The sequence below is a fragment of the Pholis gunnellus genome (genome assembly GCF_910591455.1).
Source record: "Pholis gunnellus genome assembly, chromosome: 19".
In the NCBI taxonomy this organism is placed as follows: Eukaryota; Metazoa; Chordata; class Actinopteri; order Perciformes; family Pholidae; genus Pholis; species Pholis gunnellus.
This window is the reverse complement of record NC_136546.1, coordinates 11,388,112-11,409,081: the sequence shown is the minus strand read 5'-3', so window position 1 is coordinate 11,409,081 and position 20,970 is coordinate 11,388,112. Positions and strand designations below refer to the sequence as shown.

The window sequence follows — 20,970 nt, the reverse complement described above, 5'->3', positions numbered from 1 at the left end:
CTCTCTGTATAGTTTTTTTTTTTAATGCGAAATTACTCATTGGCATGCTTTCACGGGAATCTGAAGTGTTTTAATGATGTCTAATAGTTTAAAGTGCTTTTGAACAAGCTGGGTGGGAGATGTGAAGTGTGGATCTCCATCAACAGGAGAGAAAGAGGTGGGGGAAGTCTGTGAGCATGGTGGGGGAGGCCAAGAATGCCACATGGTTTGAAGAGCCACGATAAAGCTCGAAGATATGCAGGAGATTGGGTTCAAATGTACCAATGAGAATATCTGGACTATTGGAACATTTCGCATATAAAACGCCCTTCTGATTCATCTCTAGGGAGTCTTTTTCACACACAAAAACCCGCCGAAAGCAGCAGATTTACCGGCACTGACTCTGAGATCAGAAGCAGCATTTTGTCGGGGGAAAAAAAATGGGGGGCTGTCAATGAAAAATGCGCCTCAACTACCGGATCATTTCGGAGATGATTCTCCAGATGTGTGCCACAGGCTCCCAGCAATCTGTTGGGGACACGTTTCAAAACTAAACAAGCCTGGCCCCTCACGTTGCTGCGTCTTTTGTTACCGTGTATAAAATATTCATCCACGGAAAATCTCTTTGATTCCAGCCGGTCACTTGGCTTCATACGCCAGGTTTAAAGTCAGCCCTAAGCATGTAATTCAAACTGGAGCGTCGACAGGCTTCTAGTCCAGTCCTCCGCTTTCCTCCACATTAACTCTATCAGAGGGGACACCGGGAGAAGCGTTTGTTTCTGCCTGTGCCATCTCATTCATTCACGCCGGAACAAAAAGGGGGGAAGATGTCTGCACCCGCTCCTACAGGTGAGTCCCTTTTTTTTTTTAAACTCCAAAGAAAGGCTCTGGACGAGTAGCCTGTTTTCTTCAACTACATGTGCCGGAAAAGCCCTGGAAGTGGTATTATTTGGTTGCAGCTCAGCTCACCCCTGTGAAGCTGTGGAACCTGCTTCTCATTGACCTGAGATGACCGGATTTGAACAACTTGGCAAAGTGATGGATCGGCTCATTTATCAAAAAGCCATTCAATAGAGTGATGAAGTGTAAGATGCGCACACATGCCCGGATGGAAGCCCGTGATTTAAATGGCACATCGGAATCAATACTAAACTATGAATTCCTTGTGTGAGACCATAAATAAAGAAGAGTTTAAGAGAGAGAGAGAGTAAAATAAACGTTACCGATCACTGCCGCCTTAACTTCATAAGAATATTACCGGGATTTTAGAATGATCTTCCGATTAATAAATACACCGATCATTCGATCAGAAGTCTGTTCACTGGTTGTATGAAGTTGATCAACAAATGGTGGAAAACTTCTGAAAGGTTCAATGAACCTAAGAAGAGGGAAATGAAGTACATACTTACCCATCGAATCCAAGCAGAAATATACAACCAATAAATAAGACGGTGAATTGAAGCGGATATTTTTGTCCCATTGTGCGCAGCTTTCGGCGCACCGGCTGCAGAGGCGCTTCTTTTCCAAACCTCCCCCAATCTCTCTCTGACGTCACCGATATTTCATTCACATATTTTCGCCCTGTTTACTCCTGTTGGAGGAGAGTTTCTTCTATTGAAAAAAATACTACTATCACGTGATTTACCTACCCCAAAAAGTTTATTTTCCTTTTTTTGTTTCTCGCTGTTGCTTCCCTATAGAACTGAAAGGAAACCCACCCTGCTGAGTTCAGGTGGTGATAGAAAGCTGCCTGTATAGGCTCTTTGGAAATGTGTCGGATTCAAAGTCTTGATTTAGGATTATTGCGCCAACGCAAATCTGAAATCACATTTTGAATGAATGACTCGATGCTAATTTTGCTAAATGAAGCGAGTGAATGAATCAAATGTCCCACAAGCTTCTGTTTGACTGTTGTGGTCAAGTGTGGAGCACATGGCCCACGTGCACTTCTGTGTGAAGCTTGTGTACATTTTTCGTTGATTCAAAATATTCCTGAACGAAATCTTTAGAAATGGCAAATGAAGAACGTCATTTGAATGCAAAAAAACCTATTGTTTCTTCTTCTTTTACAGAGACAGGCAGAAACCTCCAAGAATGTGATTTCAAACTGGAAGCAAATTCGCCTGTGTTTAAAGTTTAAAAAAATAAAATAATTCAGAGAATAATGTCCTTTTCACGTAAAAAGCTTTCACACGTTCGTACTCCCCAGTCCTTGTAAAATAACTCTTAGATTTGATGACCTGCTTTGCCAACACTGTTTACACTTCCTTGCAAAGGATATAAAACGTGAAGGATTGGTGGCTGGAATGCATGAAGTAAACGACACAAAAATAACCCCTTCACTAAAAAAGAAAGGAGAAAGGGGAGAGACAAACTCAATGAACCCTTTGAACTGCATTGACAGCAGCAGGGTAAAGGCACATTTCCTCTGGGAGCCTTCAGGGTGACGAGTGGGGGTTGGGTGGGGTTAGCTGGGGTGATGGAGTCCAAAGTCTGCTCAGAAATGTGGTATTCAAACAGCTCAGGAATCTGCTCCTGCTTATGGGGTCAAATCCTCATAATTATCTGTTTTGGTCAAAATAACTAACTGCTTATATTCTCAGACATGAGTTCAGTTTGCATTCATTTAACTTACAGGCTGTTCTTGTCTAAATGACGGATTATGGTTTATGGCTTATAATAAAAAAAAGTTGATTATAATTTATGACCTTTAGTTAGTGTTCACTGGAGCAAACCACCATTATTAAAATGGGGTGTTTCCTTTCTCTTTTTTTCAAGTCTTTAAGTTGAAATACACCATATATTCTCCGGTGACTGGCTGTGAAAACAGCAGGGGACTTTAGCACTATATGCCTGAGCCGTCTAATATGTCTTATTTTATAAATATATTCAAATGTTTTAAACAGACTAAACCATTGAATACTTGCACACTGTCTTGATTCTTAAACTTATATTCATGCAGTCCTAACAGAGGTTCATAATACCTTGAAAGGGTTTGCGCACGTCTGTTGGTGTTATTACAAAAAGTAATGTGTCTTAATCAACATATGTTGATAATATACATTCTTCATTATTTTTACATTCAATTTAACATGAGAGCAAAATCTAATTATAAACTTTGCCAAACGCGTCCTCTGAACTTAATCAACTTTAAATGCCATGATTACCAAAGTGAATCATCAACATTTTTATACATAACATTGTCATAACTGGATCTTAAAAATAGACCATTTTATGAACTTTTTGCTGGACTCTTTTGGTTCAAGTATGTTAGTGGGAAATAAAGATTGTTCCGAAGCTCAACCACATTTGAAAGCAATGTTATCCTGCAGCATAAAGGCAAATAAAAGGAAGCCAAAGTAAGACTTTTATGTTGATTATAAGATAAACACCAGATAAATTAACTAAAAAGTTGTATTTTCAGTTCAGCTTTAAAATAGACCAATGCTATGAATTCTCTTAATTAACGCAGAACTTAATGTTAAACATTTTAAACATTTCTCCACAAAAGGAAACAAGGAAAATAAGATTGATGACTAAACAAGTTTCAGCACAATCTTATCAGCATGAAGGCCAATACAAGTAACTAAAGTATAACGTGTGCGTGGTGGGGATTAAAGTAAATAAAACAGGGGAAAAGTTTAAGTTGGTGGTGGTTATAAGATCTCATGTTTGTATTTTCAGTTCATCTAAAAATAGGCCGATTCATGTTTCACACTTCTCATATGAAAGGTTGCTATTTTGTTTGAAGCACTCTTCTACACAGAAACACACAATAAAGACATTTTAAAATAGTCTTTTTATTCAGCATGAGGGTAAATTAAAAGATTGTTCAAGATTTTTATTTAGTATTCTTTTTTTTTAAAAATACAGCAATGTTGATCCCTGACCTTTTTTTGCTAAACTTCATTAAAACAAACTCGCTCTTATTAGTCGATGTGCAGTTTTCTACAAATAAAAAAGTGGAAAAGATCTAAAATGAAAACAAGTTTCAAAACAATCTTATCCTGCTGCTTGAAGACAAATAGAAAGGGATGCCAAAGCATGTGTTGATTATTTAAAAAAAAAAAAATGTAACGAGCAGAAGTTATATTTTCAGTAAAATAAAGTTTCAATTTCCCCTTAAAACACCCTGTACTCATACATCTACCATCAGTTTGACACGTTTCACATTGAATAAAAACATTTTCAGCCATATTAAGGTGTTCAAATTGAGTGTAGGTGGCTTTAAATCTCCACTAATTACTGTTTTGGTATTTCAGTTGCTTCCTTTGACCAACAGGCACACCCAAGCCACCCATATCTAAATGATTCCATTAGCTTGCACACATGTCAGTGAGCTGCACTGTGGGGATTTCCACCGACTTGTCCTAATCAGAAAGGTCCTGTCAGGATATGAGTGAGTGGATAACATCTGACACTGGTATCCAACCCTGTGACCCAAACAGTAATTCTATGGCCACTGCAGAGGCCTCCTCTACAAGCATCTTCAAAAACAGGCCTTTTTGCGCGGGGGCTGGGATGGATGGATTGGGGGTAGGGGGAAAACTCGTGAATTCCGGAGGGTGGGCTCTTTGGCTCTGGTGGAGATGGGCTTGTTGTTTTTTCATTCCTCCAACGTGTTTTCCCTCTTTGCTCATATACCCGGGAATAACCCCTGGAGAACCGTCCCACCGGGGCATAGATGTGAGATACGAAGGGACGTTTCTCAATGGACGTAGTATTTTTCAGGCTTGTTGTTATCAAGCTGCTGCGTGGCCTTGAGTAGCCGCAGCTCATGGTTGGACATATCTCTCCGGAGAGTGTTTGTCTCATGCTGGTGGACATAGAGTGTAACTTGCATATGCAGTGAGACTTGAATAAGGGTTTAAACTCTTGAGTTTATCCAAGTTACATTTTTGTGAAAGTCTTTTCCTGTCTTTTTTTTGGAATGACTTACATTTATATGCTTTATATTCATATAATTTACTAAAGTAATAGGCATCTACAAGTAATATTTGTCAAACAGACACACAGTTTGTAGTATATGAAGATGAGAGGTTATTAACTTTTTCTTTTGCTTCATTAGGATCCACTTTCTACTCAAAGTAAACGGGTCGAAATTGTCTTAACAAGCTCTCATTGCTGCATCTTTATTCTTTTGTAATGCAGAAGAGAATCAAGCACACGGCTGATGCCTTCCCTCAACAACGTATAGCCACCGTTTAATCATCTTTGTGCATCACTTTAAGTGTCTCTGTAAAGCTTCTGCAATGTGCCCGTTGGCCTGAGGCTTGGTTTTCTATACTGACAACTGAACACATCAGTTTTCAGGTTTGTTTTTCTGGGTTTTCCAGTCACATTCCAAAGCTGTGAGTTCAGCTCTCCTCTGGTGCCCACTATGATGCTGGGAGGTAACTGGTTGTGTGTGAGGAACATGAGCTCAAAAACATGTCCATGCATAGAAAGCATGGAAAATGAGCATTACATTTTTTTTTTTATTCTGTGTTGTTATTATAAGTTATTTTCGTCTGAGGTGAAGGGAATGTATAAGTCCCTCAGTGTGGTTGGTTGTTTCTTTCTGTCATGAAGACCGGAGTTTATTTAACCGAAATATAGACCAGGCTTAGAAAAGTATAGGGTTCCAGTTAGGTGTTATGGTGTCAAATGTAGACATGGGTCTCCATGTTTTATTGTTATTATTAACCTTATCTTCCAAATCTTTTAGTGTTTCAGTTAAGTATAAGGCATGTCGAAGAAGTTGTTTAGACATCTACGGATGGATGGTTATAAAAAACCTGAGCTGTGTTTTAAAGTCTATTTCGTATTTTGCAGATTTTAGATTTTAGTGCACAAATTGACACACTGCTGCATGTTCATACATGATAATTGGAAAATCTGTTTTTATTTCAACAAACTCTGCTAATTTCTCGACATATTTTTCAGTTTTCATCCCCCATGTTTTATTTGTCCCTCCCTGCTGCTATGACCACCCAATTACACCCAAAGGATTCATTCTAATGTAATTGAATCCCATCTAATCTCATCTCAGAGTATAATAGCTTTAGGCTATGTACCAACCCATTATGGTATAGCTTTACCACCAACAAAACACAGTGCAAACAGTACAATCTCCTGTGTGTTAGAGGCTCTCATTAACACAGCGCTTGTTTTTATTGAATCATAATCACCGAACTGAGGCTGTAGCCTACTCTGCTCACGGTTGCGAGTCCGATTCCCCCCCCCCCCCCCCCCCCCCTCTTCCCTGGAATCGCAGAGCAGATATGAGCAGCAGGAAAGCGTGGAATTGTCAAAGTCACGTGTTCTCACTACGGGAACGGGCACAGCCAGCTCGAGAGCGAATGAGAGCGAAGGAGGGAGAGAGAGAGAGAGTGAGAGGGAGAGAGGGAGGGAGGCAGAGAGAGAGAGAGAGAGAGAGAGAGAGAGAGAGAGCAGTGCAGAGGTGGTGTGAGTGAGGAAGGGATTGAAGGGAAGAAACAGAGACATGACACAAATATCAAAAGGCAGAGAGCACGTCGTACCATGCGAGCTAAATTGGTGACCGATGGGATCGAGGATATCGGATTAATGGTGACTACTGCAGCCCGTTTTCGCAGAGGAAGCTTCTCTATTGCAACTTGGGCGCAGAGGGTCCGCGGGGAAACATGGCCGAAGGTTATTCTGCAATTATTCTTCTATTTTCATTTTTTTTTTCTTTCCTCCCTGTCTGCTCGCGCGAGGAGGAAGGTAGTAGGAAGGGGGGGGGGGCGCAAGGTGCAACGTGGTTGTTGTTCCAAACCCACTAAAACACCGACCTGAACCGCCCCATGCCCAGCACCGTCTCTTACCATGTTTCGCTGCATTAAGATGCATTGTTAGGAGCGTATAGTGCTACTCTGCCCACTACTACAAGCGCGAGGAGCCATGCGTACACCTGCCTTTTGGATCACACGGCAAAGCAACTCCACTGTAGGAGTGGGCTGCAGATGCACGAGACAAATATCCTCCTCAAGTTCCACCGGGACTGAGCGTGCCTTCGCACGAGTCAGAGGCGATCATCTGTCAGGGAGTAACACGCAACTTTTTTTGAGGGAATGTTTGCGTTGATGCACACCGCATCACAGCACCACGCGCACCCCCCCCCCCCCCCCCCCCCGATCGCTTATGTGATGTCGAAAATAGTAGTGGAGGAAATTTCTACCGGCCGTGAACTTCACAGAGCCCAGTGTTATAGCAAGTGGAGGGGATTCCCCCCCCCCCCCCCCCAACGCTTCTTGAAGTTCTTTTATACGCAAACAGAGCCCATTGAACTTACATAAACCCGTATGCGCGCAGGGAAGTAGCCATCCTGTGGTGTGAACTACCTCCCGAGCCTGTGAAAATGTTCTAACTTTTGCCTCTTGCGCGTTTCAGGAGGGCCGGGTAAAGGTGGCGGAGAAGACCCCGCCAAGTCCACCGAGCAGGAGGACCGGACTCGACCTCAGATCCTGTCGGGATCGGGCTTCTGCAAATGGTTCAACGTCCGGATGGGCTTTGGATTTATTTCAATGACCAGCAGCGAAGGGAGCCCCGTCGACCCCCCTCTGGATGTTTTCGTCCACCAAGTAAGTTGACGCCAAAACCCCCCCCCCCAAAAAAAACAGCACAAACGAAGGAATGAACATCCTCTGTGTAGTGACATGGCGATCATCGGCCTCATCCGGTTTTCTAAAGCATTGACTGAAAGAATAGTTGTATTTCCTTCTCGAACTATTTCACTGTCAATTCAAATCTTACCTTGATCCCCACAGCCCCCCCCCCCCCTTCCCCTCGTGTAGCCTACTTCTCCCCAGAGCACCAGGCTGCATTGTATCATCCGGATGTTTTGCATTGCCCAACATGTTACTGTGTAATCACACGTTGTCCACGGGCTTGAAGAAAAAAAAAAAAAAAAAAGAAAAAAAAACTCAACACGTTAAGTTTCCTCTTTAAGCCACATGTGCCCCCCCCCCCCCCCCCCCCCGCGCACTGTAAAGAGAAGGGGAGACATGTCATGTGGCTATGACACGGGTAGTTTCACACTTGGCTCTAATGGACAGCAGAGCTGGCTTGATATGCGGCCACTTAACATGTCGGAAGGTACGTTTTAAAAAAAATGAAAACAAAAGTCAAACTGTGCACTCTGGCGCTGTTCTGAGAGGCGTTTGGCTCTGCTGTTCTTTTCGTGGGTGCGTTTTTTTGAAACAGCACTTGGCCAGTTTTCCACCGCATGTAGAGTCACTGTTGATTTATTGCGCGCGGAGTTCATTTCTGTGGCTTTGTTTTCCACTTATTCTGCAGCACTCAAAAGAGTCCCATGAAGTGGCTTTGAAATACTCAGGGAGGAAGGACAGAGGATGAGGAGAGGCATTTTCTACCATTTCATGTGACCTCCTCCCCTAGAGGTGTGTTTGTTGTGGACTCACGGGGTATTGTGCTGAACTTGTGGGAGGGGGGTATATTAGGGATCAGATGCTGTGAAGGATGAATAAAAAGAGGTCCACTGATCATTATCAGGCACATTGGGAGTATTGAGAAATGTAATTTATGGTTTCATAAAGGCATTCGTTTATTTCCTTATAAGCCCATTCACGTGGAGCTTTTGATGGTATACTTTTGTATCGGTCATAAGTTGTTTCCAGTCTGAGATAAGGAAGGGGGACCTCTGAGGTCGACTTGATTGCTAAAGATGTTGTTAACCTATTTGTTGTCCCTCAGCTGTGCACCAGTGGGACAGTTTGCGGTGATGAAATTAGGTCTTTATTACTGCTATATTAAACATTTCTCCATGATTTCTGTTGCGTTAATCACCCTATATTTTGTTGTTTCTTTATATGTATGTGAGATCAAGAACATGTTATTGTCCTTGACTTGTAACTTGCATCTTCTGCTCGTTATAAGTGTACTATTGATCTATATGAAGTTAGTTATTTTTTTATAATTTATTCTGACGATAAAATCAATTTGGATTTAGCTGTCTGATTATAATGTGATTTACAATCCGCAGTGAACTTGGTGCTAAAGAAAAATCCCATTTTCAGTGAATTATGTTTAAGCAATATGTTGACCTTTGCTCCATCTGTCTCCATAGTCATGGCATGGACAATCATAGGCCTCGAGCAAGTAATGCACGTTTAGTGTTTCTTACCGTCTTCTGTTTGTGCGAGGATCCAATTTTTGAAATCCGAGCATCGCTGTGCATATTTAAAAAGGATGAGCGGCTCAGGAGCATTGCATCAGTTTTTTTTGATTGATGCTTTCATATTTGCATCCTTCAACATACTCAAGGCTCCTAATTTCCCCTGCTGGCCACAGCTGTTTTTTAGAAGTGGATCAGCAGGAGAGAAGGAAGGTGTAGTCTGGTAATACGGCCTGAACACCTGAGCAGAAGTCAAATAACGTCCGTCTGTCTCAGCCGTTTGTAACCTTTCGGAAAGGCCAGGCTGGTGCCATATATGAGTCTGTGGGAATTAGTTTTTCTCCCAAGTGCATGCTGTCTAGTGAGGTATTTTGGTAATACAGGTGCATTCAGAGATGCACATGGTTGCAATTAACAACTGTCGCGTTCTGCTCTAGATAATGGTTTTCTTAAATTGTGTATAGTTGCATTTTTACATGTTTTAAAAATGCAAATTGTTCCACTTAAACCTATTTATAGAGGAATTGTCTAGCATACAATGAATCATATGTTTACACTAGTGCACCCCCCCCCCCCCCCACACCCCCCAATGTTTCCAGCTACGTGTTTACAATAATACAGCTGTCATTTAACACAAAGAGCAGACAATATGCATTCATAAGCACATTGTCATTCTGGATGCAAAACACCCCAGTATTTGCATATGCACTCTCATTAAATCAGTCGCTGGATTTCTCTGACTGTGTCTCTGCTGTCAGCCTGAAGACATTTGGACGTATTGATGCTGTTTTCAGGTGTTTAGGAAATGTTCAGACGTGGGAACATTGAATTTACATCCTGCAGGTTGCCACAATACCTTTAAAATATATATTTTCGGGAATATTGCTGTTGGGATACAAATATTTGAAATCCGTGACAAGCATGAAGAGCAGACTTTAGCTTTGCAAGCTGCTGACAGAGAGAGTTTGGCTCGACTTAAAGGTCATGCAATATTGTCTGCATTTATGATACACGGTTACCTGTCGGTTACTGTAAAAACAAAGCGCCGGAAAGATTGCAAATAGTATTCCTTCACAACACTTACCCTATATGCCCGAGAGAGAGAGAGAGAGAGAGAGAGAGAGAGAGAGAGAGAGAGAGGCAGAGGTCAGAACGATGGGGAGGGGAAGAGGGAGCATGAGGACATAGAGAACGAGGGGGATAGAGGAGGAGTTTTCCTAGGAGAGGGAAAGAGGAGGCATGTGGGAAAAAAAAAATAGGTGTTGGTGGTGCGGGGGTGGGGGGGGTGGTGCTAGTGGTAGTCGAGCAGGAAAACACGAGCGAGAGGTTGGAAAAAGACGAGTCCGTGAAAGAGCAGGAGGTAAGAGAGGGCGGGCGAGAGAGAGAGAGAGTGTGTGTGTGTGTGTGTGTGTGTGAGTCAGCGAGAGGGTCCCCGCCCGACCACGAGTTCTCTTCCTGGGAGGCCTCTTCATCAGGGCTCCTATCTGATCACTTCCTTTTGGGAGGTGGTTGTGTGTGAGAGCGAGAGAGAGAGAGTAATTAAGCTTCTTCACCCACTTTACCCCTCTGCTTAGTGAATCCGCACACAAAGCCATTTCATTATCTCTGTTTGTCAACCCCTTCTCCACCTGGACTGAGTGTTTTTCTGTGTGTAAATGTGTGTGTGTGTGTGTGTGTGTGTGTGTGTGAGTTCCTGCTGGGACTCGGGGGTTGCTCTCTCCTCGGGCATTCTTTTAAAAGAGGAATTTCTTTAAAGACAAAAAGGCAGGAGGGTTGGGTGAGGGGTGTGTGTGGCGGTGAGGTGGGGGGCTGCTTTCCCTTTGTCGGTAATCAGTTTGAAATGTTGAACAGTTTGCTGCTGCTGTTATTCTCCCGAAACCTCCAGAGTGTGTGTTCAATTTATGGAGCCCCCGTGAGTGTGAATGTGTGTGTGTGTGTGTGTGTGTGTGTGTGTGTGTGTGGGGGGGGTTCTTACTTTCTGCTCTTAACTACCAGACTGTTGATGTCTACATGTGAACCGTTGTAAGATGTTTCAGGTTTTGAGTGTGTGTTTTAATGCGTGCGTGTGTGAGAGCGAGAGAGTGAGAGAGAGAGAGTGTGTGTGTGTGTGTGTGTGTGTGTGTGTGTGTGTGTTTTGTGTAGCGAGGTTAAAGTGGGCCCCTAGTGAGATTAACCTCTGGTCCGTGTCACCGTTTGGCATGCAGGCCCCACCCATCTCTGCCTCCAGATAGCCAGTATCAGGCTTTGTCTCTCCTGTAGCCACACTACCCCCCCAACCCCCCCCCCCCCCCCCCCTTCTCTTCTGCACATCAAAAAACGCAAAAGAAGAAGAAAGACTAGTCATGTGACTTTTTTTTGAGGAGCTGGCCACATACGGCGGAGATGATTGGTAATTGGAAAGGTGGCGGAGTAGAAAGCAGAGCAGGCCTAATAACAAGTCGCAGTTCACCTGAACGTTTGCATCTCGCACATTTAATCATTTCATTTGATTTAAATAAAATCCTAAACGCTAAATTCAACAATAACACATTAATACAAATAATGCAAATATGTCTACTGCAATTTTTCTTTCTGCACTTTGATCTCATGTTTAATTTCTTAGCAGAATAAAGAATTTATCCAATACTTTTATCAGATGTATCAAAGTAATAGAGCTGCAACTAGCAATTATTTTCATTATTATTTTATCTGCAGATTATTTTCTTAATTATTTTTTTTTTAAAATGACCCATTCCAATTGCTTTTTAAAATCTGACCAAAAGCCAGAGATATTCAGTTTATTATTTAATATGAAAATCAAAAGCATTAAATCCTCGTATTTAAGAAGCGAGGACTAAAGAATATTTGGCATTTTTGCTTGAAAAATGACTGAAACTATTGATCTTGAAAATAGTTGTTTTCTGTCAGTCAACTAATTGTTTAATTTACTAATAATTGAATCTCTAAAAGATTATGGAAAATCTACACTATAAAAGAAGATTTAGAGATTAGTTTTGGAGGGATTTCTTTGGTCTAAACAGCGTATAATAATTATAATAATAATAATTTAATAATAATTGTAACATTTTCCCAAATGAAAAACACGGTTGTCATTAAGCATATGACTGATAAGAAGATGCTGCCACTTAATGAATAGATAGACCTACTTTGATCATATTAATCTCTTAATATCTATGTCATAAGCAAGCAAATCGGCTAATAAGCATTATCACACTAATGGTGTTTGACATGCATGATGCTAATGCGTGCAGGTTGAAGTCAGTGCCAAAATATACAGAAGAAAAAAACAGTTGCTTGTTTTGGCCTTTTGCAAATGAAGTCAGCTGCAAAATGACATGTATTACATTTAAATCATGTTCAATAATAATATCACTCGTACAACTTAAACTAAGAGGAATGCAGTTTATATTTGTTAATGCTAAGGTTTCAAAAAATCAATTAAAAACACTTTTATTTTTCAACCAGTTTTGAACCTGTATATAATTATTACTTGACATTAATAATTTCCTATATGAGCAGACTTCACTTCCTCAAATAGTTAACATTAGATTTTTTTGAAAGAACACAACCACTTGTGTCTAAAACAGATTTGTCTTTCTGTTCTGAAATCCTCCGGTTATGAGCTGGCCGTGTGTTTTATCACCGGCCACCTCGGCGAGGTTCATTTCCCCTCTCGTGCTGATAAACGTAGAAAGATGATCTAGTGCTTCCTCCCTCGGATCAAATATTTGCCCCGGTCATAATCGGGGGTGTTGGATGTAGTTAATTTGAGGCAGGTGAAACATGAAGGCTTTTAAGTGTTTGATGGGGGTTGGACAGGGTTCAAGGGTCAGGACCACTAATGACAACGTGTTGAGGAGGGCTGGGGTATCAGCGTCATAAGAGCGGCTCCGTTGGTGGCTTTTCATCGACATATATGTTTGTGCGTGCTTTTTCTTTTCTCCGACCTCATCCAGCTTTCTCGCTCCTTTTCTCTCTCCTCTTTCTGCTTTGGTTTATACGCATCCTGTTGGGTTGTGTCCATCTGAGCTGATCTGGCCCAGCTTTGTCCACTTAGCATTTCCTGTGTGTAAAAAGCTACTTAATGGCACCGCGCCACATGGTGACCGCCGTCTCCCTCACGCTCACCCCTGCACATCCCCACCTATCCTCTCAATACCAGCGCCATCCAGCGCGGCGGCTCCGCGCGAGCCACCTCTGATTCAAAGCGTCCCGCAATTAGCCGTTCCATAGCCGGTGGTCGCCACGGAGAGTGGCTTGGGGGAGGATGGTGGGTCTCCTCTCTCCGCTTCCCCATCCCCTCACGTTACAGCTTCCTGTATTGATTGCTGGGTCTGGTGATGACGAGGGCCTGGCTGATGAAAAGGAGGACTATTTCTATCCAGGATGTTGGAGTCCGTATTGATCGCTGGCTCCTTCCTACACATACACGCACACACACACGCGTAGAACCAAAGGAAGATATTTATTACATATAAGGAAGCTCGTAAGCATAATCAAGCCATTTCAGAGTGTGTTGGTATCCATCTTGTTGGCTCGGTTTCATCAGTTTTGAGGATGACCGCAGCTGTTTGTTGGTGGCTTTGAGTTGAAGCTCTGCGAGCTGGTGTGGTCCGCCAGTCGGGCAGGGGGTGGTGCTGGGACGGTTATACCACTGACCCCCGGATTTCTGCTGCTGACCTGTGGGGCTCCTGATCAAATGGGGGTTTTGTTCCTGGGCTCTCCCCCCCCCCCCCAGGTCCAGCCACTGATCAGGAGTTGCTCCTCCATTGGAGCTGAACAGAATGCGCTGGAGGCATTTCCATGAGCCCCCTCCTCCTCCAAACTCCCTCCCTCATCCACCACCAGGCCACTCCTCCATTTTGTGTTTGCCCCCTGTCTCTCTCTCTCTCTCTCTTTCTCCCTCTGACGTTCTGTCGTTCCCTCTCCCCGGCCGTGCCCTTTCCTGACCTCGGTGCGTAAACTGAAACGGGTCAGGACACCCGCCAGGACACCCGAGTAGGAGGGGACTCGGGTTACAGGTTCTGATTTGTGAAGTTTTTCTTCTTTTTTTTTCTTCACACAGACACATGCACACGCCAACATGGAAGCACACACACATAGATCAATCCACATGCTGCCTTTATTATGCAATTGCGGAGAGACTGAGCTGTCGCAAGGCCATGCTTCATAAATATTACTCATCTGAGGCGTGAGTGTGATACCGTGTCTTATATGGAGGACACGTGTGTGTGTGTGTGTGTGTGTGTGTGTGTGTGTGTGTGTGTGTGTGTGTGTGTTTTCCTGCATTTCTGCAGAACAAAAGGGGTTGTGTGGTTTCCTCACTGGTGCATTGTGGGCATTGACGGGGTTGAAGAGGGGGTAGGGTGCTGAGACGAACCACTCAACTTTGACCTGGAGAGACGAGCTGCTTGTGGACTGAAGACAGGAGAGAAACAGGAAGGGCTCATGCGCCACACGGCCCGAGAGACGAGTCAATGATTATTCATCATTATTCAGAATCCGTTTGTTTTGTGGGGGATGGGTGCATGTTTTTATTTGCTTCCTACTGATTTCTGCTGCAAGAATGCCTTTCAATTTGGATGGTCTAATGATGGAAATCATAAATCAATTTGAATTTGAACGAGCAGGGTTCTTCTGACTGCTTGAGCTTCCATAATGTGTTGTTCATAAAAAATAGAAAGCCAGCTCTTGTGTATACATGTCATGTGGTAAATAAATATAAATGAATCCATTGTTTTTGCAGCACGGCAACCAAACATCGATCTTTATCGGTTATATTAAGTCACACGCTCAGTTTTTGACCACCCTCATCATCCCTTCTGTTTTCTTCTGGTCTGTAAAATCTCATTTCCATTCCCTGATCCTCGTGCTTTTCCCAAAGCCAAATCCAATACCTGAATACCCAAAAATGGACGAGTCCTCCATTAGCAATCGACTAGAAGCAGCGTGGCCCTGGCTGTAACCTCGCGGACTGCAGGGAGAGAACCAGAGAGAACAGCTGAGACAGAAAAGAACGAGTTCCTTTTTGGCAAATTATGTGTAATGAGCCCCAGCAATTTTCCTTTCTTATAAATTAAGGAAATGAAAAGTGTGGAAATAAGGAGGAGAATTTGCTTCCAAGAAGTTGCATGAGGCAAAGTTTACATTTTCTAATTGGAACCACTATTTGCTCCGTGTGGCGTCTTTGCTTGAGTCGGTGGATATCTGTGGAGTGCCGAATGAGTTCGACACGATTTGTAGCTGCTCCTAATTCCTGAAGATAAATGTTCATGGACTGAAAGAAACGTAGAAAAAAATGAAAAATATAGACATTTCTAACGAATTAAAGCAGTGGTCCCCAAACTACGGCCCGCGGGCCGGATGCGGCCCGCCTCCACATTTGGTCCGGCCCCCTGAACAATACCTGAGACGCATTATGATTTTTTTTCAGTCTGCACAATTAATCGAATTTTAATTGCGATCACGATTTTGGCTGCCACGATTAAATGAGCATGATCGTCTGCGATATTAACGTTTAAAATACGTGCTCTGCTACATATCAAATCAAACGCTTCCTGAATCAGCCAACCACCAGGGGGCGAACGAGATGAGAGCTGTCATGCGCGCACCCTGTAGAAGTAGAAGAGTAGAAGAAGAAGAAGAAGCAGAGAGACAGGAGCTTGAAGGACGAGTACTTGTGCTTCATTTATTTACACGCCGGCATGTCATGTCTGTCACTACATGGTCGCGCGTTTTCAATTCCCCTGCTCTCTGCATCGCGCACGGCGGTGTTCCGCCCCGATCCGCGCGCACGATGCAACAGTCGCTCACCTGCGAGTAGCACCCCCCCCCCCCCCATAATCGTGCGGCCCTAGGTCAAACGATATGTTCAGTGATGTGGCCCTCACAGGAAGAAGTTTGGGGACCCCTGAACTAAAGGATTAAAAAAATATTGTATACATATATATATTGTTTTCTTTTTAATCGTAATTTTTTTTTATTTGTTTAAATGTAATACATTTGTCTTTCATACAAAACCTTTTTAGGTAAAAAGTAAAAGTTTGAGATAAAAGAAAACTAACTTAACACATTTAAGCTGCCTATTGTCAAAAATAATGTCTATGAAATGGATTTGAATGAAACTTTCCTATAAAGATAACCTAAAACTGATTAATATATTTAATAAAAACTCGTGAGATTTAATGTGTCTATCCTGAAAAGCTTTTCGTGCATTACGTGGAAGTCTCGGCCTTTTCCACATCACCACATTCTACTGAACGTTGAAATATGTTTACAAAAATATATTTCAGTAAGAAATCTGCAGAATTCGTTTATGTGGATTATTATAAATGTTGTGTCCCAGAGCTTATTCTCAACAAACTTGCTTTTATAAAGCATATAATGAAACCATTACAATGAAACCAGTTTTACACTTTTATCCTTATTTGTATAGTTGTATTCAGATAGATACCTGTCAGAGTGCAGTGGTTCTATTCTTTGTTCTTAATTAATCTACACATTTTGTCTCACTGCTTCATTCATCCCCACCTCCTCCCTCGCTTGACTAATAGACCACCTATAGAGCACCTTTACCTTCATGCTACTGCAGTCGTGGACACGGACAGAAACAATACTGCTGAGCACATTTTCTCTCCTTACCTGCCTCCGGTCATTTGACCATTTCTCTCCCTCTTTCTCCTACAGATCCGCGGATAGAAAGCTAGCCCGTGCGTTATTTATAGGCCTGGATGTATAGTAGGTAGTCGGTTTTGCTCTGCACTCTGCGTGCTCGTGTGGGTGTGTGTGTGTGTGTGTGTTTACCTCTGCCCCGAGATCTGCAGGGCTTGCCGCGATTCACGAAGGTCACATGCGGTGCCTATCAGCCGTCCGCTCTGTGCGTTCAACAGGACATAAATCATTGTCCAGTGGTTATGTAGTAACTAAATCAATATTGCCGATCATGTAGATACGATGGTGGATGTGCTGCGAGAATACGATTGCATGGGTGTGACGCACTCGTCTTTTTCGCCCTGCCGGAGGAATAGGAAGTGGTGCCTCTGCGACAAGTAGATAAAGGGAGCAAAGCAAGGACGCCGCGTGTTAGACAAGTGTCTCTGTGAGCAGACTTGTCGTGGCAGTTGGTGCAAACCACATACAGTCAATGCACATTGTTTGAATGATGTCTCTCCGTGTACATTGTGTGCTGTACTGCATGCAGCAGTGCGCACAAGCACCCACAGTCGACAGTCCCGCGGGTGTGAATAGCTCTTGATTCTTCTGTGAGAATTGTTCGTTAAAAAGGATCAATGCATTAAATAAATTAAAAAAAATCCTTTTTCTGTTTCGCACAAAGGCACTTTACCTTTCACCTCAGCAAGAACCGTTTCTGTGTAAAGCATACAGTCTTTGTCAGCTTACTGTATCATTCGAGCTTCCAAAAACACCCAGTATTAGGCTGTCAATGTAAAGTATATCTCCGTACCTCTGTGTATATAAACCTTTTAAAAATGACATGTTAGAGAGTGCTCCCTAATGATTCTATAATATTCAAGGACATGTGGATTTGAGTGACTCATTGCTGCGTTATATTGAAATGTGCTACAAAATCATGCGATTCATTTACAGTGCAGGGTATATGACTTAATGCGGACCCTTGTGTATTGCAGGCACTGTCCATTTTTTTTCAAATAATTCATTGAGTTGCAAAGTGCCTGCCAGTTTTAAATGGATAATTGCTTCTCTCTCTCCCAACAGAGCAAACTGGTGATGGAGGGCTTCCGCAGCTTAAAGGAGGGCGAGCAGGTGGAGTTCACCTACAAGAAGTCCTCGAAGGGCCTGGAGTCCCTGCGGGTGACCGCACCTGGTGGGGGACCCTGCGCAGGCAGCGAGAGGAGACCCAAAGGGAAGGTCCCACTCCAGAAACGCAAACCAAAGGGAGACCGGTGAGTAAGATGTAATTAAGAAACATGGAAATAAAAGACGTGAGGCCTTTTCTTTTAAAAGGACAGAGGCAATGCCGCGTCAGCTGCAACCTTGGCATAAATATATAAGATTGGCGATGCAGAGGGTGAAGAAAGAACAAAAAAAAATGTTTTGTGTGTCTGCAGGAATGTAATGATTCATATGCACCTAGTCTCGGCTTTATCTAACAAAAGCTGAAAATGTGTGAGCACTGGCAGCTTGCTTTCAGAAAAGCCGGAGCATATAGTCTGTAGTAGAAGGAGACATATGTTGTGTGTATGTCTCACTGCAGTGAGCTGTTTCTGAGTGGGCTGAGATTATAGATTAAATCTATTCAATCTGCCCGAGTACATGTCTGTTGCTATGGTTATTGTTGCACAGTAATAAGGAATTGAATGGGGCACTTTGCCTGCCTATGGCGCTATTTTAAATCAATTGGCCAGCCTTTACATTAGAGACAGCATTAGCACAGGGATGGATTGGCCTTACATGCATCTGAACGTGCCAGTAGCTCTATCAATTGTTTTGCACTCAGTACAATTCTAACGCGTGCTTTGCTAGCGTCTGTCACAGGGAGCCATACCTTAAACAGGAAGTTTTGCACCGTCCTCCTGTTTGACATAGAACAATGTCTACAAACTATGTGCTGTATCTTATCGGATGGCATCACATGACTACGAGGCTGCATTTACATTAAAGTCCAGCTATTTATGTCGCTGCATCACGGCCGCGTCAGTGGTGTCCCGCCTTTTAAGGTGTGAAGAGAAAAAGCTTTTGTTAGAAAGGAGGAGACGGAATCTGGGAGAGAAGGCTCCCTGGTTGTTTTACGCAGCTGAATAATTCAGTTTATTTGGGATAATTGATCCAGTGTTTTCGGTCAAGTGTCTTTCTACTAAGGTGGCAGCAAGACAGTGTTGGATTCAGGGATGGCAAGTAGGTATCTGTGATGTCGTCTGTGTCTTTGTGAGCGCGCTGAGCGGCTCCGGTGGCAGTTTTACGATGCTCCGACCCCTGCTGGTCACTCTGTTATAAAACCTACTATTGTTTGGTCCTTTCCTTCCTCCAGTGTTCTGTGGGTTTCAGGTCCCTTAAGGTGTTCGATGTAAGAATCGGATTGAAATATTCACCTTTTATGGAAGTAGTAACTGGAGACATGAATTATGAAAATGTCTCCCATCAAAATGAAACACGCGGCGTAAACAACTTTCCTCTGCTTTAGTCCCCAATTGTTCTCAGCTGTCTTGTTCATTACGGCTGTATCAGAGGTGGTTTCCTGTTTCTCTGCATATACCATATTTTTCATCAATTATGCGATTAATGAATCACCGTTAATACAAGGTATCAAAGACAATCATCTTTTATAATATATAGTTTTTGCAGCTGTTTGTATTTGAATTAGTTACTGTGTAATCGAACACATTAGAAGATGATTTCTGAATACATTTTGAATATACTAAATGTAAAAATAGAACCGTAACCGACTACAGATGGATACATAATGGTTGATAGCATTTGATTTGATGTTTTGAATATTGTTTTAAGGTCATGGCAGTTAATTTAAATAATGCTTATATGAATCCAGTTGTCTTTAAACCTGACTGGGTTGCGATATATTCCCCAGATTTGACTGTCATTGCAATAATGCATGAAAGAAAATACCTATGGTTTACTGTGTCCACGCTTTGTTTTGCTGATTGACTGTCAAACTGGATGAAATAAAACAATTAAAACCATAATAGCGAACCATTGTTTCATGATTTAGTTTGGCGATATCCTTCAATTAAAATCACCACACAGGGGGAAGTGGAAAAAAAAGAACCAGTGAATAAATCCGCTGTTCTAGATTCTGTGACCTGAGAAGTGCGAATCATGGTGCTGCAGAAAAAAACAAACTGAAGAGTGACACCAAGCCTTAAATACAAACATCTAACGCCTAAAAAGCAAAAGCTGTCCTTTTGATTTACGATGGTGCCAAAACAGTTTGTGTCAATCCTACCGGCCTGCAATCTTAGCCGTCACTGCCTTTTCCTTTTTGTATTCTTTTTCTTTCAGCAGCCAATTGCTTCTTGTCAAATTTGATAACACAGTGTATTCTGGCGTGCCACAGACTTCTCCTCACATATCATGTGGCATACTGCCATCTAGTGCTGGATCCTAGTTGGAGCAAGTATTTCAACTCCACAGTGGTTTTCACTGTTTTTCCTCTTTTTTTAGAGTACGGTCATGTATTAATCTCAGTTATTTTTTTCCAGCTACAAACAATTATCACTCTTTCTTCTGTCATGTAATAAAGGAATAATGTGATCACGGTTTCTACTTTGTGCTCTTGAATACGTTTGTCATCATCCTGCGTATCCTGTCTTCCCTCCTCGTTTCCTCCCCTCTGCAGCTGTTATAACTGTGGAGGTCTGGATCACCATGCCAAGGAGTGTGACCTGCCCCCCCAGCCAAAGAAATGCCACTACTGCCAGAGCATCACGCACATGGTGGCTCAGTGTCCCCACAAGGCGCTGGCGCCCGCCACCGGCTCTCAGGACCAACAAGCGTCTACCTCGGCCTTCGGCCCGGGGACCGGGCCCTTCCTCTGCCCCCCGGAGGAGGAGGAGCAGCGCTCCGGCTCGTCTCCCCTCGAGGGCTCCTCCTCCTCCCCCGAGGAGCCACACACACACCGCGGCCCCCGCACCCAGAGGTGGAGGAAATCTTGAATACAGCCCGTAGAGGTGAACCCTTTCACCGCTAACCCCTGACCCTCATGTCTCCCCTCAATCAAGGATACCTGAAGCCCCCCCCCCCCCCCCCCCACCACCCCCCCTCATCTACCTCACACCTGTGAAAAAAATGGGAGGTCTTGATTTCTTTACTTTTATTTTATGTTTTCTAACAGCGCAGCTATGGCAACGATCAACGGGGTA

The 20,970-nt window shown here is 43.1% G+C and overlaps 1 protein-coding gene across 1 annotated transcript; it reads left to right on the top strand.

The window, feature by feature from the left end:
- Positions 1-806: 806 nt before the first annotated feature.
- On the top strand, positions 807-20,763 carry lin28b (lin-28 homolog B (C. elegans); the record flags this gene model as incomplete). Its single annotated transcript, XM_079180825.1, has 4 exons — positions 807-828; positions 7,372-7,562; positions 17,852-18,039; positions 20,448-20,763. The coding sequence occupies 4 exons, from the start codon at positions 807-809 to the stop codon at positions 20,761-20,763; spliced, it is 717 nt and encodes a 238-aa protein (XP_079036951.1).
- Positions 20,764-20,970: the final 207 nt, after the last annotated feature.